This window comes from Neopsephotus bourkii, unplaced genomic scaffold (assembly GCF_033783945.1).
Source record: "Neopsephotus bourkii isolate Nb327-2 ecotype Australia unplaced genomic scaffold, CSIRO-AGI_Nbou_v1 NB_1234, whole genome shotgun sequence".
Taxonomy (NCBI): domain Eukaryota; kingdom Metazoa; phylum Chordata; class Aves; order Psittaciformes; family Psittacidae; genus Neopsephotus; species Neopsephotus bourkii.
This window is the reverse complement of record NW_026901719.1, coordinates 824119-847784: the sequence shown is the minus strand read 5'-3', so window position 1 is coordinate 847784 and position 23666 is coordinate 824119. Positions and strand designations below refer to the sequence as shown.

The 23666-nt window shown below is 37.6% G+C and overlaps 1 protein-coding gene across 4 annotated transcripts; it reads right to left on the bottom strand.

Annotated features, from left to right (window-relative positions):
- Positions 1–537: 537 nt before the first annotated feature.
- PRPS2 (phosphoribosyl pyrophosphate synthetase 2) lies at positions 538–23666 on the bottom strand. 4 transcript variants are annotated; one of them, XM_061364449.1, is made up of 8 exons: positions 23500–23665; positions 13525–13708; positions 10837–10857; positions 7072–7170; positions 6476–6600; positions 3582–3755; positions 2285–2444; positions 538–1242 (listed from the first exon to the last, which is right to left on the bottom strand). In XM_061364449.1, exons 1-8 carry the CDS (start codon positions 23619–23621, stop codon positions 1150–1152), a joined length of 978 nt encoding a protein of 325 aa, XP_061220433.1. In that variant the 5' UTR covers positions 23622–23665; the 3' UTR covers positions 538–1149. The 4 variants fall into 4 exon arrangements, with proteins under 4 accessions (XP_061220433.1, XP_061220436.1, XP_061220434.1 ...); XM_061364452.1 differs by lacking the exon at positions 23500–23665 and adding an exon at positions 20954–20974; XM_061364450.1 differs by lacking the exon at positions 10837–10857.

The following is a 23666-nucleotide window of genomic DNA, read 5'->3' as shown; positions in this document are numbered from 1 at the left end:
ATTCATTCTCAGAGAAACAAAAAAAATTAGTCTATTTGATGACTGTCTTAAATGGAATGGAAAACCCCATTTTATAATACAATATTTTACCATTGTAAGTATACCCCAGAAGAAGCAAGGTAGGATGAAACAGGCTGTTCTTCATACAGCTCCACAGGAAAGTAGCATTTCTTAAGCACAGCAAATGCTTTTGTATGTAACAGCTATGATTTCAGGTAGGAAACTGAGTTTTCCCCATGATCTAGGTGCAGGAACACAATATGCACAAGCTCTTCCTATGTAGCAGGAAGACTGTAAATTTGCTGTTTGGACTTTGCATAGTGAAGCTTAACAACATTACCAGGAAAACGGCTATTTAATGATTTGTATGATCAATCAAGTAGTGTGAAAAATTAAAGGAAAAAAGCAAAATTTAAACCAAATTGTTGATGATTGAAGATTGGTTTATATTATTGAAACACATGAAATGGATCATCCTGGGAATACCTTATTCTTATCACATTAATCTTAAACTGAAGACAGTAACTTCACAGAATAGGTGTTAAGCAAACAATTTAATGTAATGAGAGCTTTACAAAAGAAAACAGCAGCTACATACATCTTGTGGAAAACAAGACCTTGAAGCATATGAAACAGTTAATACTAGGGAAGTGTCAACAGCTCCTTAAAATTAACATGAAGTTTACATTCTGTTAGGGCTTACAAAATGCTATTCATGGTAGTTAAATGTAACAAAACACAACAGCTGTTTGTTTGACAGATGAATAGATACAAGACACCCAAGCCTGCAGCATTTAGCTTAACCCAGAACATGATCTTATATGCATACATCTCATCAACTTTTATGAACAGTTTGTAGAGTTCTACCTAGAAAAATGGAGGCAGCAGCTCAGCAGAAAGCAAGGGCAGATACAAAAAACTTACACATGACTTCCAGACTCTCAAGGGAATTCATGATGTTTCTGCACAACTGAGATTTATTGCCCATTTACAAAGAACAAATGGTAATTACAAGACAAATAAAATAATTAAACCTAAAAGCTCTGGAATTGTACAAAGATACTAATTTCTTGTGGTTGAGATGCATTGTTAAAAACAACAGTGCTAGCTGAAGGGACCTTTGCAACAGTGCAATCTAACCTCCTACAGTTACAAGGGGACATGACTGAACAGGTAAGACACAGATTCACCATTATGTGTTCTTCGAATTGCCTCAGCCAAGATCATGGAAATGTCAATAAACTGAAAGAAAAATGAAGATGATAACTTTTATAGCATGCCAAGAGCAATAAACTATACCATTTAGAAGCATATGTACAAACACTCCATTTATCATTGTGCTCTCGTCCCTCTTCTAGGAATTAAATAAACATTAAAGCATTAAATACATAACCAGTATGTAAAAACTGCATTAATAGAAACTAAAAAATTGAGTAAGAAAGCATTGAATAAGATTGCTGCTGCACAGGCATACTGCTGAGACTTCTGGCACAGGGCATGCAGTCAAAAAAACTATTCCAGACATCAGATGGCAGTGTCCACTGGACACGAATATAGTTTAAGGGAAGTATACCTATTCTGGTTTCAATAAATACCAAATAAATCTTAACATTAAAAAAAATAATTCAGTGTTGCCTCAAAAAAACCTAAAACCCCACAAAACCACGACACAAACCACCCCAAAAAAAAACCCCAAACAAAAACCAAAACCCACAAAACCCAACGATCTTTTATGTTTTCCTCCACTCTGTAGTACAGAAAAACTCCAAAGGGGACACATGACTTCCCAGAACAGCCATGTACAAAACCTACTAACTTAAGTGAACTTTGTACTTTCATTTGGTTTTTTAAAAGAAACACATCGTTGTTATCTTGGCATTTTCTTCAGTGTATTTAAAAAATAAAAAATAAATAAATTGAAGGTTTCTGTGGCATCCACAATAACGTAGCTAACTTGAGCTCCTACATACAAATATAGTATGCTTAATACTGATTAAAAAACCCAACAAAACAAAAAACCTGAACAAACTAAAAACCCAGCCAGTTTTACATTTGCCACTCTTTCACAGATACACATACTCTGTTAGCTACAAATACCAAATATTTTCAGTATTCTATTGCACCACCCAAATCCCCTTAAAACAGTTCATAGGCATGTTTTAGCAAGATGTTCTGCAAACAATGTCTTTTAGAATATTATTTTGCTCTCAGGGCACAAATTCTAGCATTAGTGAACAGTAAAATACAAATCCAGAATTTAAACAGATGACAAACACTAGGGTACCTGAATTTTTGGGCAGTGTTTCATTTTCTCTTCTTGGGGGATTGTGTTAGTTACCACAACAGCCTCAAATGATGCATTATTAATCCGAGAAATAGCAGGACCAGAAAAGATGCCATGTGTAAGAATGGCATAAACTTTAGTAGCTCCAGCAGATACCAACCTGTAGAACATGAAGAAAAAGTATGCTGTCATGCCTGTTTACATACATGACTACAGATGAAGCCAGATACAAATCTCCATAAAATACCTTTTACACACAAATTCCTCCTGGAAACTACAGGAATATACAGGTATCTACAAATTAATTCAGAGAAGTTAAAACTTTTCACTCATATAAGGCTCACAAAAAACCCCTGCTAATTAAACAGCTCTTTCCAGTAGCAGTGATATTAATCTAAAATGCTGTACATATTAACACAAGATACAACTGAACACTGGGACAAGTTTTCTATCTTTATCAGGCAAAAATAAAATAGGTTTTATTGCAGTATTCACACGACTGTTGTGCCTGCCTTGTCCACCTTTGTTTTCAATTCAAACAATTCTGCTTGGAAAGAGTTTGAGGAAGAAGAAGTGTTAATAATTAAAAGCCTAGATTACCGCAGGGTTGTGGGAAAACATCCAAACACAGTGAAATGCAGCACAGGAGAAAAAAAAGTCTATATCCAAGAACCAGAACACCTTGTGGACGAATCAGCCTCTTAACTTGGTTTTGATCGAGCTCTCTGCCTCCAGATGCTCAGCTATGTCCTAGCTGCTTTTCTAGTCTTGCAAATGGAGACCTCAAAGAGTGGTATTTTCTAAGATCACATCCAAAGCACAGTAGGATAGGGGAAAAAAAAAAACCCAACTTGAACAGAACACACACAGCCCAAAACAAACAAACAAACAAACAGAAAATACCCATAACAAAACCACAGAAGCAATTTCATTTTGAATGACTCAACAGAATCAAAGTTTTCTGCTCATTCTCAGCAATAGGTTTAGTAGCTGCAATCTGCAAGGAGGATGCACTGTGACAGGGTGAGTGTGTACCAAGTTAAATGACTTGTTCTTTATTCTGTCCTCTTTCTAAACACAGATACTGTATTTCTGTACATATATTCTCAATTCCACAATCCAAAAGGGGACAGTGCTTGCCCACAGGACTACAACCTATAGACTCCAGGATCACAATTACTTCACGCTACAAAGGCCAGGCTGGGTTATAAGCATTCAAGCCACAGCAACCACATTCATCAGCTATCTGCAAGTTACAGTGTAGCACGACAGTGGGCCAGTTCATAACAACACTTACTTGTCTGCTGCATGGCATATTGTGCCACATGTGTCAGCCATATCATCAACAAGAATTGCTACTCGGTCTTTCACGTCACCAACCAAGACCATTCTGTCCACTTCATTTGCCTTTTTTCTTTCCTTATGAATGAGAGCAAATTCCACATTCAGTCTGTCAGCAATTGAAGTAACCCTAAGTTACGGGAAGAAATACAGCATATTTAGAAGATTATTTTAAAAGAAAAAGCAGAGCCATAGTGTGCATTTGTCATAAGCCACAGTTTTTATGTTTTCTGGGTTTGAAATTACTGCAGCAAAAGCTAAATGCCTGGATTTGAACACATTTCAGCTACACACAAGCTTTTATTGAACTGCTGCAATACCTAGTGACAGACACTTATTTAAAGTAGAGGCAGCCTCAATTGTAAACCTACACCAGTATGCACTGCAGCATTCTCTAACTGAAAATACCATTGCAGAAATGTGAAAACAAACCAAAGGGGAAAAAAGCCGAAGAATTTAATAGTGATTAATATTCCTTTTAGCAGTACTTGATAGTAACCCACTACCGTGCTTCATCAGTAATTCTCTCAGCAGACATCTGCTTGACAAAGATCTGTTAAAACTATTCAGGGTGACCTCTGGTGGCCAGACAAACCTCCAGTAACAAGCTGTTAAAAACTTCTAATTGCTTTTCTCACGTTTTTTAATATACCAGAGCTGGTGGGTACAAAGACACAGGGGTAAACAATACTGTGCTTTTTCTATGTTGGTGCAACCTTGCAGGCTGTCTTTTTAAAATATGTTTAGAATGTTATCATCAAGGTTATTAACATACACGGCTAATAGAGAACAGTTTTACTTCCTTACTACTGAAATACAAAGGTGCTGTTACAGTATTTCAACAACTGAGTGATAAACAAAAGCCCCAAGTTTTTTGGCATTTTTTTTCTGAATAATTGTGTAATTTCATAGCAAGACCTCAGTGAAGTTAAGATATTAACAGAATTTGCATCCCTTATTTCAGTCACAAAATTTAATAAGCTAGAAAAACAAGCAAATGGTAAAAAAAACCTCAAAACCCAGATATTTTAAATTACTGAAAGAACAGTTTTTAAAGTTTCTTTAATCCTTACAGATTTAAATTTTAAGACAAAATTTATTCACATTTTATTCACTTTTCATTAACCCAAATATTATTTTGAAGGGCTGCATGTTTTAAATAGAAAGGCCAAACCATTTTGCTTACATTACATTAATGGAAGCGAAGAAGCAGTTGTGAATTTATTGAAAGCAACATCCTTTCCCACTTCAAAACTGCTTGGCTGCATTACAACAGAAAGGTAGCAAAGATAGACTATGTTAAATACAGTGAAAGTGGTCCTCAAAAAATAAAGTGTTATTATCAAACTGGTAATATACAAATATTTGTTAGAAGAAAAAAATGCTATCTTCTGATTTGAATTCTAAGCAAAGGCTGTATTTAGTTAAAAACAAATAAACCTAAAACAAAACCACAAACCAAACCAAAACCCCCCAACAACAAAACCAACAAAACCCCAAACAACAACAAAACCCAACAAAATCCCACACCAAAAAAATGAAAACTACAGTATCCAGATAGGAATGAACAAAGAAATTTAATTGGCTGAGCTATATGGATTTTAGAATGTTTTCTATGGTGTTTCTATTCTTCACATCCTTAACTTGATTCATCTAAACAGGAACAGCTACAGAATTCTAAGCAGTCCTACTTCCCTATGAATTACTGCAACCTGAACTGGGGAGACGCTTTTTAGCAGGGCGTGATACAATAGGATGAGGGGAAATTATTTTAAACTAAAAGATGGGAGATTCAAGCTGGATGTAAGAAATTTTTTTTACGAGGGTGATAAAAAGGTTGCCCAGAGAGGAGGTGGATGCATCATCCCTGGAGACATTCAAGTCCAGGTTGGATGTGTTTCTGGGCAACCCGATCTAGTTGAAGATGCCCCTGCTCATTGCAGGGGGGTTTGACTAGATGACATTTGAAGGTCCCTTCCAACCCAAACTATTCTGTAATTCTATGAACACTCACAACAGACGAAAAGACTTCAACTAAAATCAAATTATGAGTGTTCCACATTTTTCCCCAATGCTATATCCAAACACCTAAACTACTATGGGGTTACAGGATTCTTACTTCATTTGTCTTCTGCTTTTAGAAGGAGCGTGACCAATAAAACTTGAGAATAAGCATTTTGCCTTAGTGGCAAGCTTCATCACCTCACCAGCCAGCCTGGTTCTCCATTGGTTTATACTCACTAGATTACCAAATAAAAGGGAGTCTGCTAAATGAGAAATGCATGCTGTGAATGGAAAAACACACCAATGAATTACCCTTTTTACTTTCACCTTTTACCACTCAAAACTTCACTTCCTTTTTCCAGTATTCATAGTGCACAATTTGGGGTCAATAGGTTTACAGCTGGAATGCAGTAACAAAGAAAAAAAAAAGAAACATGACTCAAGCAAGCTCTTACCTAAATGCCAGCAGGTACAGTGGGGATAGGCCATATGCTTTGACAGAGAAGAGAAGCTTAGGCAATTCCAGAGCGAAGCAGGAAGAGGTGCAGCAACTGGACTAAAGAAGCAAGCAGCAGGAAAAATCTCTTCCCTCCTGCGGAGGGATTCAGCTAATGAGGCCATAGCCAGGGAAAGAGAAAAAGATTTTCTTTAGAGTACGGAAAGCTCCTGGGTGTTTTCAAGCATGAACACAACGTTGGAAGAACTAGCTTTGTTATTTTTACAATGCAGTTTGGATTAATCAGTGATGTCTCATCTATCTTGCATAGCTGATAGAAGAATGAACATAAACTACTTCATTAACTACTAGCTATATGGGAAACTAATATTTTTAGGCTTGTATAGTACCTTTTTGCACCACCTGCATCAGGTGAAACTATGATACAATTTCTCCACTCCAAAATGTTCTCTTTAATCCATTGCAGCACTGCAGGTTCTGCATACAGGTTATCTACTGGAATGTCAAAGAAACCCTAGTCAAAAAGAAAAATTTAATGAATATATGTTTATGTTTTATCTGGAATAAAGATACAGGGAAAGAATCAAGCCTTTGCCTTTCACGTATAGTAGAGCTTTAATTAGTATTTCATACTGGTCTAATTCTGCACTATATTACTATCAAATGCAGCAGAAGTTACACAAATATTAAGGCCTTTAAAAATTTCACCCAACAGTAATGAAATAAAGAACAGCTGTTCTCAAATGACATAATAATCAGAAAAGACAAGTGCCTGAAGGTAGCCAAGTTCAAGTTATGAAAAGCTCTCAAAAAATTCAGTGAGTATTTAACTTCCATAAATTTAAACAGCTTGATGGGCACAGCAGTATTTCAATATGGGCTAGCTAGCATTACTTGAACAGCAAAAATGGAATCTCCTACATTAACCTTTCAGACACTAATTCAGTAGAGCCCCTAGCCACAGTTATGAAGAGCTGATAGGTACCTGGATCTGAGAAGCATGCAAGTCCATGGTGATGATGTGATCAGCCCCTGCAACTGACAGCATGTTAGCAACAAGTTTTGCAGAGATTGGAGCACGACTCTGGGAAATAAAGCACAAATGTTTAAATGTAAACACTATTTCAACTAGATGCAAGGAGCCAGAAATTTAGCTACTTTTACTGATTTTCTCCTTTAGAATATCTGGAATCTAGATATGGAGAGCTCCAGAACTTTAGCCAAACTAGTCTGTCAATAGCTAATTTTGCTACCGGGGTTTCAAAACTCACTAGAACATTTAAGAATATCTAAATCAGTTTGCACTGTCTGCCTAATAATGCTTTTTAGTAATTAGACTGACAAGCAGATAAATTGGACATACAGTTTCCAATTTCTTCTATTTAAAACTTTCAGGTAGCTTTCCCATAGCAGAAAGTTGGATAATCTCCATTTCTCTTAAGTTACTACCCTACATTAACACCCAATTCTTGAGCAACTATAACTGCTTAAAAACATTGCCAAACCCAAAGATTGAAGGCAGAGTGAACCCAACTTTTGAAAATAGTGCTTTAAAAGAGAATCAAGCATTTCTTCATGATACAGTAAACGTTGTAACAGACCCATGTTGCCACGGGTCTTCTACCCCAGCCTATTTATTGATTCTTTTTTTGCTAATTGAGGCTTAACTGTTGGATGCAATTATGAGTCTAGAATTCCCAAAAGAGACAGGGGGCAAGGGGATGAAAAAACCCCATAACAACCAAGTAAACCAAAAGAAACAAAACCCAACAAACTAAACAAAACAGAAAAGCAGAAAGAACACCAACAAAAATATATTTAGCAATGTTAATGGCAATGGCAAGAGCTTTTTTAGAAGTGACTAGGATGCAGAACAAAGAGTAGCATTAAAAAAAAAAAAAAAAGAAGAGAAAATGGAAAATCATGACTGGAAGATACTTCACTTTTTTTTTTTAGCAACTATAAAGCTTTCTCATATTTTTTTCTTTTAAGCTCTAAAACCAGCTGTGTGTTCCTATGTTTAACAGTTTTCTCTAACCAGAAGTACTAAACAAAACCTCCTGTTCTCTTCTTGCTAATTTTTAAATAAGGTTAATAGCTGGCAATAACATTAGCATGAAAGCAGAACTGCAATTCAGAGGTTCCATCACATTGTCAGACTTCGTTTTCTGCTGGCATAGTAGTCTCTCCTGCTTCATCTCTTTATCAAATAGCCTCATTTAGCCTCCTAGGAACCCTTTTTCCCTCCACTCCATACACATAATTACAGAGTATCTCTGCTGCCCCTCCACTGATGCTCAAGGGCAAAACCTAAAATAAGCTGAACCACTGCCAATTTAACCTGCATGCTTTTCTCCCCGTGTCATATCAGAGCCAGTATTTTCCTCAAAACTTGTGTTAGTTTAGGTGGAAACTCAGCATTTCCATTTCAACCTGCAGATTGCCAACATGCTTTCAGAAAAGCAAGTGAGATAATGCAGTCTTTCTTATGGCTGGATTAAGTTTATCACCATCAGGACAGAAATTCTTCATTTTGAAAACCATCCTTTTCAGTTTTTGTATTTCATAGAACAACACCATCATTTAGTCTGTTTAAGATGCACAGAAGATATGCAACAACTAGCACTTCTCTAGATGTCTGCAATTCAGATTCATATAGCTTCCGTAAGAGCTTGCTATCTTCAGCATGGACTGTTTTCCAGTTACTAAAGACTATGCTGCCCCTCATTTAAATTCAGTTCTGTAAGGTTGGCCAAAGCTTTCTGGATATTTCTATTATTAATAGTAAATATTTTGTTCACACCACTCAAATTCTTGATCACTTCGGCTCGTCTTAGCAGTACAAATGGACATTTTTAAGCTGGGCTTTAAAATCTTCTCAAATTATTGGCAACATCTAATAAAATAAAAATTTAGTTTCTGCTTTTTTGATTCTATCAGTGTTCTCTTACTAGCTTTTTGCAAAGATCTGTTTTGATGTCGGAGTTAAACTGGACCAACTGGTGATGCTGAAACTACTGGTTGGCTCCCCTGCTTTTCCCATCCCTTCTTCCAACGCTATATACTTCTACCACTTCCCTTGTGCTGCACACTGGGACTTGTCTGAACCCACAGCAGCCAGATGAGACAGCTCAAATGGAAGGGAAAAGAATATGGCAAACCAGAACCACCCTCTCCAGCAGAAACAAGTAACTAGGTCAGGCTTGCTGCTGAAGGCAGATTACTTCTTCCCAGAATGTAGTTTGCCATTTCCTCGCCATCCAGCATACTGAATTTTGCTTCTATTTTTTTTCCTATTTCTTTCCAATGTGAATACCGCTTAGTTTGTCTCAAGTATCAATACCATGAGTATCACGAATGCAAAAAATTCAAAACAAAATACTTTCCTCCATCAAATACTAATGAATACATTACCAGTTGGTACTTCTTTCAGTTGCTGGCCTTGCAGGCTGCCTTCCCAGAAGGAAGAACTTGAAGGTTTTACCACTAGGTAACTGGTTTTAGCAGATATGCACACGTCACAGATTGCCTATGTGTTGGTGGACAGAGGGTCTTGAAAGGAAAGATAGCCAGACACCAACACCTGCTTCTCAAGAATGGGCTAATAGGAGATTAAGACAAATGAAGTTTGCAGCTATCTGACAGTTTCTTTTACACAAAATTGTGCATTAAAAGAAAAAAATACACCCACACAATATGTTCAAAAGGATTTCAGATTTGATTGCTTGCACAGAAAATAAATTTTGTCCTACAGTATGACCCAAATTGTAGATTATTTTAAAACCAAAGGTTTTAAACTATATTTATGGGAACCTCAGATAACCTAGCCTTGTTACTCAAACTTAGATGGCAAAGGTATATAAGAACTCAAGATTTTCTTCTGATCAAAGAGGCAAGGACACAGAGATTCACAATTTTCATGTTTCATTCTTTGTCACAAGTTAAGATTAGTTGCAGAATAATTAGTGTGAAACACAACATTACATTATGCACAGAAGCTAAATTGTAAAAACCAAAAATCACCGAGTTTTTGGTTTCCAAGGAAATTCCCCACTTAAAAAGTTATACAAATGATTTCTCCCTTAGTGATGCATTAGAAATTTATTTGTGATTCTTATAATTACCAGGGGTGGGGGAGAATCTACAAAGCTAATATGAACAACCTCACAAGAGCAACCATGCAAAGGACATATAGCTGAAAGTAAAAATTGTTCAAGATTAAAGCTCTCTTGCCTTTAAACATCTTATTAAATTGTCTCGCTCAAAATGAATCCCATCCATCCTGAACAAAACAAAACAAAAACAAACAAAAAACCCCCAACAACCAAACAAAAAAAATTAAAAAAATAATTAAAAAAAAAATATCCATGAACCCCGAAGATTTATAACTGGAACTTCCACTTCCAGGAAAGCCAGTTGTGAAGTGGATGGGTACTGAATGTTCACTAACTTATTGCCAAAATTTTTTGTTTAAAAAATGAGATATGCTTTGATGCTTCAGAAGTTGACAGCCATTATCTTGAATGCCCAGATAATTTTTTAACTAGAAGTTAGGAGATTTCCAGTAGCAAATTATTCCACAGGGTTACTGTCATGGCCTAGGCGAAACACAGCTGAAATCAAGAAGTGAAACCAAAATTGTTCCTAGCTATACATAATGTAAATAGTAAGTTTCACCCGTTGTAAGGCCATATTAATGGAAATACATACCGTTAGATTTAAAAAAAAAAAAAAAAAAAAGGATACCTACCCAACGCTCCACGGACCCCTTCTACAAATCAAAAAAACAAAGTTACATGAGCTGTAAAACACCAAACTCGCCTGTCACTCTACTTCTAACTAAGTCAAAGGCATCTCTGCAGCATCCTATGTAAGTGTGTCCTGCCCATGGCTTGGAAGGTTAGCATAATTAGAGGATGCATAAATGCAGCTATGGCCAAAGCACGGATACACCTGAGCTATTGTTAAATTAGCTAGCTTGTGTCTCAAAAGTATTCTGGTTTACGGCAGTACTTGATTGCATCCAAAGTAATTTACCAACTTTTCTATGATTTTCAGTAAGCTTTTTTTAATTTTTGTTTTTAACCTCTGTTTCTCATTAAAGTTAGTTCAGGTTTAATGATAAAATTTCCAGAGTAGATTACACAGGTTTTGTGCAGAACATGATTTTTTACTGCAAGGCCCTTTCCTTAGATAAACAAAGAGCTTTTTCATTGTTCTCAGCAATCATAGCTGCAACAGAAGGATGCATAATAAAGGGTTATTTCAAGCAGCAAGGACTCAGTCTATTTAGTTCTTTGTGGATTAAACTCAAATTCAAAGCAGAAAACAGCAACCAGTTTAGTGAAGATCATACTGCTTTACTTCATAGTTAAGCAGACTACAGCAATATCTTTCACCCGAGGGAAGAAAAACTGTGCACAACCATAGCAAGAAAATGGCTGGCACTTCACTGATATTTCAGGCAGCACACAACTTGTGCACTCAACATGGGTCAAAGACCAAATGATGTGATGCAATTAGACAGCAAGCAGGAGGAAAGATCTCCCTGTCAATAAGCTGCCCAATGTTGACAGCTATATTATAGCTTATTTTGCAACATGGAGGTCAACTACCAAGGTTAATTTCCAAAGATGGCAAACATTTTTTCAATTGCAAAACAGAGGTTAAAAAAAAAAAAAAAAAAGAAAAAAAAGAAAAAAAAAAACCAACCAAAAAAGAAATGGCATGCCTAGAATTGCAGGAGAAAACAGTGACACCCAGCGAAGAGTCTGGTGCAATGTTCAAATTCTGTTAATCAAAAAAAATCACTTTCATCAGCTATCCATCTTCTGATGGCATTTCCAAAAGACAAAATGCTCCTGGGTGGCATGCTTGGCTATCACACTGTGGGTTTTAAGTGTCTTGGAAGTTTGCCGCATGGATTTTGGGTAACCTTGACAAGGCATAACCTAGGTGCATGGAAATCTTGGAACATAATCAGCTTTTTCCCACACCAAGAACTCATAGGATGGGCCAGCAGAATCTTCCAGTATTAATTTGGCAATCAAAGCATGGTGATGTGTTCTCCTTCCCTTTCAACAAAAGGTTTATTTCTTCCTTTTCAAGCTCTTCTGATAAAAAGTAGTATTTCAGCTCTCCTGATCGAGGGAGAGCATTATTAAATACAAAACACAGGAAAAATGAAGTTCTCAAAGATGTAAACAAAAAATAGGGAGCTACTGTCTAACTCCTGAATTCTGCTTTTGGAAGTATAGAGAGGAAGTCTTGATAATATTAGTATGGTATTAGATAGCCTGCACTTAAAGAATGAGTATATCAGAAAGTAACTTTTCTCTGTTTAATTTTGTTGTCAGACATCACCAGCTGAGCACTACATATACTGTAATATCTGCTATTATTTTTAGCTCCTGCATTACTTTTCAGTACTGTTATGTATTTATACAAAACAATATAAAGAACAAGAGAAAGCTTTCAGGATGCTTTGCTTGATGTCCAAAGTGAAAGGGAGGGGGCTATTTACAGGAAGTAGAGAAGAGCTGCAATTTTCCAAAAAGAAAAAAACACTGCAATCCTACCTTAAAAGCCAAATTCACTTTTATTCTTTTAGTGTTTTCAAGCAAGATCAGGCAAAAGCACATTCACATAACATATTACAAGTTCTCTGTGTACATATATATATCTAGATATAGACAGATATCAGAGATAAAAATGTTTAGTTCCATATTTTTTTAAAATCAAACTAGCTTGCCACAGAGTTTGTTACTGGGTTACCAACTTGGCTGAAGTCGTATAGTCATCAGTTCTGGCAGACCAAATTCAGGAAAAAGGCACTAAGATCAGATGGATATTTATGGGGTTTACATACAATTTGTGGTCTGCATCAATAAAAATGAAAAAAAAAAATTTATCTGCCTTGCAGCAAAAAGTTTTTATTAATTAATGCACTGCAGATTTAATCGGCTCATTCCATTTGGCTTTCTGTTTAACCATATATCATAAACCCCATCTAGATAATTATAACAGCACTTCAAATTAAGGTTTTCATTCCATGCAATTAAAATGTTTAAAAGGGTGTGCTCTTTTCATACACAGAGGTTAAAAAAGCCCCAAAACAAACTAGGAAAAGCAAGAAAATCAATTATATAAGGTGAGTTTTGCTAGCAGAGTACTCTGCAATATACCACACATAGGATTTAACTACTTTTTCAAACTGAAGCCATATCAATTATCAAAACACAAGCAAAAAAAAAAAAAAATTGTCTCAGTTCATTCACCTATATATGAAATAATTTAACATTTTACCAAAAAGGATGAAAAAGCCAAGTAAATCTTTCAAATCACTTAAATATTTATGAAAATAGGTTTCATCTCCAAAAAAAATTTCAAGTGAACAAGCTGAAAAAAAGCATTCCAAAATGACCCAGTTCTTGCCTACCTTATCTTTCTTATCTTGCCTGGCATATGGAAAACATGGAATTACAGCAGTCACTCTGGAGGATGATGCAATCTTGCAAGCATTGATCATGATAAGCAGTTCCATTAAGTTGTCATTTATTTCTCCACAGCCGCTCTGGATGATATACACATCTTCTCCTCTCACACTTTCACCAATCTCTACACTGAAAGAGCAGGAGATGACCATTTAAACACTTGAATTACTGGAAAAACATTACTAAAGAACAGGAAAAAAGTTTTATTTTAACAAATTTCTATAGGTTTCTGCCCATTTAGCGTAACTTTTTTTTTTTTTTTGCAATTTGGATAACTCTCCCCTTGATGCAACGTTTATTTCAATATAAGCCAGTCTAAAATTTACTTCAGCCTAAATATGGTATTCATAAGGTCCACACCAACCGACATGTAATTTATGGCTATAGTACTGATGCAGCTCACATCTTTATTAAATTTTATACTGCCTTTCTGTTTTGTTTCGTCTGTATGTTCTGTGTGCTTGCCATTTCCCAAGAAGATGGCCACTTAAAGAACAACCTAGAAAGTACAGAAACAGGGCCAGCTTTGAAGTATTAAGTGCTGCCTGTATCAAAACTTCTCCTTAAAAAGGGCAATTATTTTTCTATTATAATTAAGATGTTACTAAATTCAAGAAACTACTGCATTTTACAAGACAGAAGTAAAACTACACCTCAAAACCAGAAGTCTAGTTATAATGTATACCGTGATGTCAAAGTAAATTACTTTTAAAAAAGAACAACCAATAAAATAGAGAAAAACAAAGAGGTCTGCTCATCAACAGCTCACAATACCTCAATTGTTACGTTGCATCAGTTTTTCTATTTGCTCTTAACTGTGCTTGCATACTGCAGTTCCTTATGATAGTATCTAAGAGTTACTTTGTTCTACAGACTTCAAGGCAAATTCTGGCACAGTTCACTGCTTTCACCACAGAAATAAAAAATTAAATAGATCTTATAAATAAACAGGAAAATTAAAACAAATCTGTTGAATATGGATTCTTTTTCAATTCCAGACCCAAGCAAGATAAATCAACTGTTGAACCACATTAAATTTTCATACCTTTTACTCCAGAAGTTACACAAACCCAGCAGACTGATCTTCCTTTTTTCCTAAATCCATGCACAGTGTACAAGAAACATAGAGAATCCCCAAGTAATGAGACAATCAGACCTTTCAAACCCGTGCTCTACTAAGTTAGTCTTAATAATTAAACACTAAAATATGTTGGGCCCTTATTAGAAGTTTGCATCTTTACCCAAGACACAAATAAGCAAAAGCTTCTAGCTGGAAACTATCCAAACAGCCCAGATGTGGGTCATTTCTCTGACTATTCACAGTCCTTCAGTGCTGAGGCCTGTTCTAGTCAAACACAATCTGAACAACTTTTGTTTACCAGCTTTCAGGGTGCTGTGTAAGACTCATTAACTTTCAAAAACACTAAGACAGAAAACAGAAAGGAATTTACTGCTTAAAAACATCTTAGTGATATGCGAACATTTGATTTATTACCTTCAAGATAGTTGAGCCCATGCTCCCATCCCCCTTATATGACTCCCCTGCACTCCCAAACAAGCCATAAAAAGATCCTGTCTTATTTTTTGTCCTTAATGAAACACATTTTTTGCCTAATAATGCTACTAGCAGGTTTTTTTAAGGCCAAAATAAAGCAAACGATCTAGCAAATGCCAGGAAGGACAGAGGTGGTCAGGGACAGTGTCATCTACAGGTATGTCAGTGTTAATCCAGGAAACCTTTTGGAGGTTTCCATCTTGGCAAAGACAATATTTTTGGTTACAGAACTGTTACTTCCCTATTCAATTTTTTGATCAACAGAATAGGGCTGTTCAGAGAAAACCATTTCAATCAAAATATGTTCTTCGTTTGGTTTCCTTAGTGACGCTTAAAAAATTTTGGTCAACATAACTTAAGTTCAGCAAGACATGTAAGTATATTCCATGACTGAAATATACTGGTCAGGCTTAATTAGAAACCCTACCAAAACCAGGTCTGGTATTGGAATATCAGAGTTCCACTTCTCAGAAGAATAAGCAAAGCCAGATAAACAAATAAATAGAGAAACCTGACATTGTTTCCGATCACACAAATCCAGCTTCAAGTGAAGCATCTATCCACTACCTTAAGGAGACAGCCTCGAACATCATTACAGATTCAAGGTTATCACTATGAGTGCTCTGAAAAATGATAATTGTCACTTGTCTCAGACCAGCTTAATAACAAGTGTTGTCACATACCACGCCTTAGGAATAGGTACAAAGAAGAACACCACCAGATGCAAAAGCTCCATGACACCTCTCTCAACCCAAGACTGTGAAGTTACTCTCCAGTTCTGGAAATTAACTTAGAATCCATTACAATGAAGAGAAAATAGAAAAAGACTAAGAAAAAAACCCCAAATTAATTTTCAGGGGAGACTATTACCGGAGTGACAAAGAAGGGCAGAACAAGATCTTAGTATTTAGAGGAAAAGAAACCAACCTAACCATTATTTTTCATAGACACATGTAACAGGAAAACTTTGCTGAATGACAAAAATACATGATCTTACTGATTGTTATATACACAAAGAACACTAAATTATAACACTCAGAGTTGTTTTGCTCCTTTAGAAACCCAGTGATTTCTAAGCATGCTGCTAAGAAATACCAGGTATTTAGAAGGTCAGGGAATATACTTTGAGATAAATATAGAGCTGGTTAATACAATGGACCTGAAAGGATGCTTCTTCCATTGCCATTAACTACTATCTTTTCAATGACCTTGGGCTAGCAATGACTTTTTGATCTTGTAAAGAACTTTGAAAATGGAAATGCTTTTACTTTCTCTCTTGGTGCATTTGAAAAAATTTTGGTTATGCATTTCAGGCCAGAACAATATTTGGCACACAGGATCATGAATGTATGTATATATGTATATATAAATACCTTCTCTAGCGCGCATGTAAGTCATGTGCAGAATAAAATAAATTACTCTTAAATTAATACTTGCATAGCACTGAGGAATAACCCAGCTAAAGGTGCCAGAGAATAGCATAACGTAATTATTGCAAAAAGATCTTCTCCCAGTCAACTAGAGACAGCAGTGCAACAGTTCAGTATCTCTAATTGTCAACCTTCTCAAAGATTGGTACTGAGAGGTATTACATAGACTCAACCAATGACACAGAACTGCTTATTTTACCTTCATCAAGCTACACAGTAAAAGGTAACAAGTCATTGTGGTGCAAGTATTCCATCAGACATAGCCCATACTAAGCACACTGGGACATTTTTCAATGTTTTATTGTTGTTGTTGGGTTGCTGTTTGTTTGTTTTGTTTTGGGAAAGGGTGGTTTGGGTTTGGAGCTTTGCCTTCCCCCCCGTTTTTGTCTTCATACATTCAGCTATAAACAGACAACCACTGAAGGGCTATAAACTACACTTATCAGTTATCTGAAGTATTGTGCCTCAAATAACTATTAGAGCACACTAACCTAGCAGCAGTCGAACTGTTTGCCAGTTATTAACATTACTACTAAATTCCATTTGGAACATCAGTATCCTGGCCAAATTAGCTGTTTGAGGGGGTTATTTAAACAATTTCACATAGTGAGGACACAAAGGAAGGACACAAGAACAAGCTCTTGCCTCAAGATTAGAATTTCTGTTTGTTTTATGCAATTTAATCAAATTCAGCTATTTGGTAACTCAGTTTAAATAAACTTCTCATTTAAGAAGAGTAAACAGAACCCGCACATTTAAAGCCCTGACACCACACAACTGTGCTTTAAAGTAAAAATTACAGAAATCAATAGCCCGAAGAAGTAATTAATTTTATTTGAGCCAGTTGCTTGGAATCCTCAAGTACAAGGCTCTAGCTAAGAAAGATAAAGCACAAGACAGGACATGATGAAAACCAAGATTCTGTGTTGGTGTCTACCTTCATCTTGCAAAGGCTGATTTGAGAGTTCAATTTAACAGGTAGAAACTTGGTTAGATTAATTGCCATGAAACTACGGATAAGGCTCAAAGCCCACTCATGTTACAAACATATCTCGGGAGCTGAAGCATCCATTAAGAAAAATTCAAAATCAGAAGCAACAGCAGGCTGAGCTCCTTCTAAGCCAGATTTATAGTACACTCCCAACAGAGCGTACATTTGCTTTCATTTTAAAAACAAAAAATCGGTTGTGGGGAAGCAGGGGAATAAGTATGCAGAGCCAGACTAAAATGATGAATAATGTAATTCCATAGATATAATCCTGTTCAAATCATGCATTTAAAAAGGCTCTAGGTACCTCTAAAAATAATTGCAAGAGATTAAGCTTCTAGCCATAGTTACAAAAAGTAAGATTTCACAAGCAATTTAGGTGCCAATAAAGTAAATGTGTTCTTCAGGCACTTTTAATAACGAGAGAAGAGGCCAGAATTTAAAGTCACGAGTCCTTATACAGTGTGCAAAAAGTATCAATATCTCAAAAGTGATAAAAAACCCCACATACTGAATTTGCAATTAATTGAAACCCAGCCAACAGAAAGCCCTAAGCAATGGTGCGTGCTTGACCCCTTACCTTTGGGAATGCGTTTTGCAGAGTAAAAGTCTTTTAGCACAAGACCTCCAACTTCGTGGGCAAATAAAGATATATAATAAAGTGGTACCAGCAAAGCCAAAAACAACAAACAAAAATGCCAGAACTGGTTTTAAGTCTACAGGAATCCCGAAACTCCCAGCACCCATCGTCTCCTCACAGTTCCATTTTAATACTTCCAAGACCACCACCCACTTAGATCTCCATTGACAACTGCCCCATTCTAATGGTGGGCACTGGCATGGTAAGCACCGCAAGATGGGAAATGCTGTCTTACCCTCCACTCTGTCACACTGCTTGCCACCACAATAGGAAAACACCTTCACTCAAACACCTCTGGGTTGAGCTACATGCAGTCTGAAAGGAACCCTCAAAAATTCTGAAGCAAAGGTCTAACAAGTCTGAAGGCATACACAGTCTTCAAAGGCTGAGTACCAAACTGTGCAGCTAAGGATATACGGGACATGTCAGCATTACCCACAGGAGCAATTTTTTGGTTTTATATTTCAAGCATTTAGCATTTACTTAAAAAGTGCACAGGTCAACAACGTGAAGGTCTCAAACCAGAGGCTTTGTATTTTTGGGCCTTTTCTGATTGAGAGCTACAGTGTGGTAAATGGTCATATTTGCTGCATCTTCAGTTCCCTATGAAAACAAAGTGCGTGCAACCCAGGAGCAATTTTTATCTTACTCAAGCAAGCTGGTAACATCTGTTTCCCCAGCCTCCCATTGCTCACGACAGTGTAAGCAAGCAGTGACTGAGGGAAACAGCTGCCTCCACTGCGACAGGGCAAGAGCACAACAGCCCTGGTTGTGAGTCTCTTAGTGGGTGGGTAGTATGGAGACACTTCACACCCAAAACGTCCCTAACACCTACCATCTTCAGCTGACTTAACACTAGTGTATGAACTGTGCTTTGCTTACTCCACAATTAGAGGTCTGCCAACACCATAACCATATACTCCAGTGAGGGTAATACAGCTTATGGCACTTAAAGCAGCTGAACCCAAAGGAAGCAGGGTACAGGATACATCGGTCATGCCTCTTTCAAGGCAACTGCAGTAGAAGAGTTGGAGTATGATGACGGGGACATAGGAGAGAAATGTTACAGCCAGGTGCCAATCTATGCATCACTGATATATAGCACTGATACCAATGTTTCCAGGTTTGTTGCTGTTCCACACCCCCCACCCCCCTCCCCCAAATATTTAGTCCATAGAAGAAACAGTTTTCATTACCCAACTTTGTGTGAAATACAGGCTCATGTCCATCCCTGTAAGATTTCTCCAAGGAACCATCAAACATTTTTTCCTATCTTCCAAGATAAATTTCAATCCAAGAAACCAGTTTTATTTACTTACAAACAAATAGCCCTCATATCAACAACACAGCACTTCCCATACAGCAGTGTCCCTTTGTAGTCAACCCATATTTTCCTCTAAAAGCTGAATGGCATACACTTAAGTCAATGCTCCAGAAACAACTCATCCTCAGCAGCTAAATAAGGCTGCCTGTAGGCAGCATCCAAATTCACGTGTGTCAGGCAGGGCTTTAATTCCCTTTTTCATGGCTCTGTCAAGAAAATCTACAAAAAGGCTCACTTCAGCCAGCGAATCTGATAAGAAGCCCACAAGAATGGATAGGAGCACTATGTGTGTAAGAGGACACTGTCTATGACTCCAGTTTCTCCATTTTGAAAATAACAAGTATTTCAAGAAGAGATAAAATAGTCTTTAAAGAAGCAAGCATACTATATACTGAAAGAAATCTTTTTTAAATTAGATGTGTACATTCAGTTACATTTTTTTATATCAGCTGGCTTGTCAAAATGGCTGCACTGGGATTAATTGTGTATTAACTAAAATTAAATGCAATCTGAAATTACTTGGGGACAATTCTGTGAAAAACTTCAGAGCGTTTATATGCTTCTGTTACATGTCTGTCAAAACAGAGCTTCATGATACTGAGGCTACAACAGCCTTCTACATGCCTGTTTAAAGACTTCCATTCCTTTCCTCTTCCTCCAGCCTGCCAAACTGCCAATGACGGTTGCTTGTGGGTTTTGAAGAAGATAAATTGATTGAGCCCCCACTACAGCAGCCCTGCCATTTTACCAGATAAGTGAAAAAGTGGTGCCACCCTACCATTACACTGGCTGGCACTTAATTGACACACAAGCTTTGAATACCAAGCAGTTATCTTCCACAACCACATATTATTGAGGGGCTCTCTTACTGCTTTACTTAGGGCTGCTTGACTTTGACAGTCAGTTGAACAAAAGCATTTCAATACAGTTTAGATGGAAGAGATTAAAAAAATAATAATAAAATGGGGCAGCAGTTGTGTCTCGCAGCAATTTTCCTCACTTTTTCTAGCATAGAGATTGCACTTCTCTGTTACACACCTGTGAGAATACGGAATGCTTACATCAGAAGACAACCAGGATATTGCTGGATATGCTAGTCTCGGTACAAATTAAAAAGACAAGTCTTCCATTTTACGTTCTGGAGTTGGGAATATACCTGTCCATTTAGCTACAGTGCTTGGCAGTGGGGGTGCTATCCCTGTCTAACCTCAAGGTACACAGCTTCAGTTCCTCAAACACGTGTCTACTAAGTACCAGGACTGAGTGCTTAAGCCCATTTGAGTTGAAATACAATGCAAAACACTTAACAACTCTTCCCCCAAGTCTGTTCTGCAAGCCAGGCTAGCTGCAGTTCTCAAGTGAAGGGTTTCCAGACAGAACTCTGACAAGGATTTAGCCCTGGGGCTGCACAGATTTATCCATTTGCACATAATTTACATTTAAGAGAATGCAGCAAACAGCAAAGCAGAATTTTTAACGAAAGGTGAAGCTTCTCTGCAACTTGCTAACTGAACAGATCTGACAAGGCAAGAGTTTGTTGACCCTCAGGCCCAGGCTTATCTGTTTGCACAGGGGTTTGACCGAGTGCCATTGGGAAGGTTTGAGGTTCTCTGAGAACTTTAATCAGGTTCTAGTATTCTGCAATACTGCAAATGTATTTCATAATGTCAATACACTTGTTTATAAATTTAAACGTGAAAAAAAAAGAGGGGAAAAAAATAAAAGACTGGATTATATAGCAAGAAATAGATTTTGGCTTACATACATGCACAAAACTTTGCCCTGCAGACTGAAAAATCCAGATGCTTCAGCATAAATATCTTACCAACTTTAGCTGTAGTATAATTTCAAATATACTGTTGATGAATTCCCTTATTACTATTGCCCTTTTTTTTTCCCCTGATTAAAATCATTAGTCCACAAAACTGGAAGGCCAACACTCTGAAATAATTGCTAAGGATACTGAAAAGATTACCCACTTGAAAACACTATATATATAGTTTGTACAACTACACTTGCTGAATGGGAAACAAGAGCTTCATTTCAGAATGTAGAAGTGTGAAGTTGTAAAAAGAAAAAAAAAAAAGAAAACAAACCCAAACACTTAATGATTTAAAGTGTTAAGGCATTTTAAGTTAAGGAAAAAAAAAATAGGGAAAAAAAGACAATGTCAGCGTTGCAACAGAAGCAGCCAGAAATAATGTTTAGATTAGATATGTTCCTCATATCTATACCATACTACATCCCTACTTGCCTGAAAAAATAAATTGGCATTACTAGATTAGCCAAACCACTGACACCTTGCAGTCACCACTACCTATTTGTTTAATGGCAGAGGTCGGTATTGCACACCTAGAAAAATAGATGCAATGACAGACTAGAGATTATTGTACCCTGAAGCATAGAATTTCATTAACTTGCCTCATAAATATGTAAATTTTGGAGATATATGTTTACCTTGGATAAAATTTAAATCTGCCTAAAACACAGCAAACAGCAGAACTGAATGTCTCTGGAGAACAAATGCAGAAAAAAATTAGACATAAATTAACAAGGAAGTCATGCAACCAAATACACAAGTTAAGTTTTACCATGCAGAAAAGAGATCAAAGAGCAATAAAGTGAGTATGGGGCTGGAAAGGCTTGAAAGAAGATTTAAACATTCAATCAGGAATGAATAAAAGAGTTAGAATGTGCAAACATTAGGTTGCATAAACACCAATGGAAGAGGGTTTATAGTAATGCAAGTGAGCATAACAAGAACAAGAGCAATTAAACTGAGAATGCAAACACGTAGACAGAATGGAAGGACAAGCTTTCTGAGAGCAATTTTAGAATACACCATGTTAATCTTTCAAAGAGAACAATGAAAACATGTTTGTCTGGGAGATTCAGAACAAGAACAGATAAAAATCAACATATGATAGCCTCAGAGACTAGCCAGCTACTTACAGTTGGGAACTTGTGTTTCAGAATAAACTAACAGCCTAGTCTCAATCACCTTTACAGAAAAGCAGCTGCACTGTCTTACCAGTTCATGGGATGAGCATACAGCTGTCACCTCACTTTAAAATTCTTCATTAAAAATGAGTAAATAAAATAGGTGGGTCAGAAAGCCACGATGACAAACTAATGAAGAATTACAATACTGGTAGAAAAAGCACTAGCAAATACATTCTTAGAGAGTCAGACTGAGCAAGCTGTCCTCATGGCTTCACACAGGATTTTTCCTGTAATAGGAGTCACTTCCTGAATTTGACTGGCCAGGAACCCAATATACCCGCATTTTCAGGAGTGAGCCAAAGCCATAGTAACAACTCCATTACCCTCATACAGGACCAACAGTCTTGGACTAAGGAGGTGAAACATACCAGAGCTGCAGCTGCTCCACCACACTGACACAATGTAAAGAGGAGTTGAACAAATTCTGAAGGGTGATTTGACCCAGGCTCCTTCTCAAGTGTCTAGTCATCACCATCCTGCTCTTACATCCACTTGCGTACAAGCCTACTTAGGAAGTGGCACAATATACTGTAATTCATAAACTCAAGATGGTTTTATATTTATGGAGATAAAGCTGATCAGCGTTTAACCAGCTATTTGCAAACAGCAGGCGGAAGCTCACGCTGCAGATGGGCTGCCTGCAGCACATACTGTCCTCACCACACAGGAGGATGCTCTTCACCTGGCGTGCGCCGGGCCACCGCTCCCCGGCCCAGCAGCTCCCGGAGGGAGCCCAGGCGAGCGGGAACAGCTCCGGTGCAGTAGCTGTGCTCTGCAGGGCCCTTCTGCCTACAGCGGGACGGAGAACAGGTCAGTCAGGACCGGACTGGCCTCACCTAACCACGCCAGACCCCTGCGGCCGCGCCCGTACCTGGCGAGGGCAAACCCATAGGCTCTGCACCGGCTCGGCCGCAGCAGCAGGTAACGGGGCGGCAGCTGGGGAAATGGGCCCGATCCCCGCCGCTCCCGTCCTCACGCACCTGGTCTCCTGGTTGCTGAACTTCTTGGTGACCACCTTGCCCAGCTCCAGCCCGAGCCGGTCCGCCACCCGCTGGGACAGGTCGTGGTGGGAGCTGCCGCTGAACAGCACGATGTTCGGCATGGTGGAGAGCGAGAGCGGCGGGTCTGCCGTGAGGACAAGGAAGAG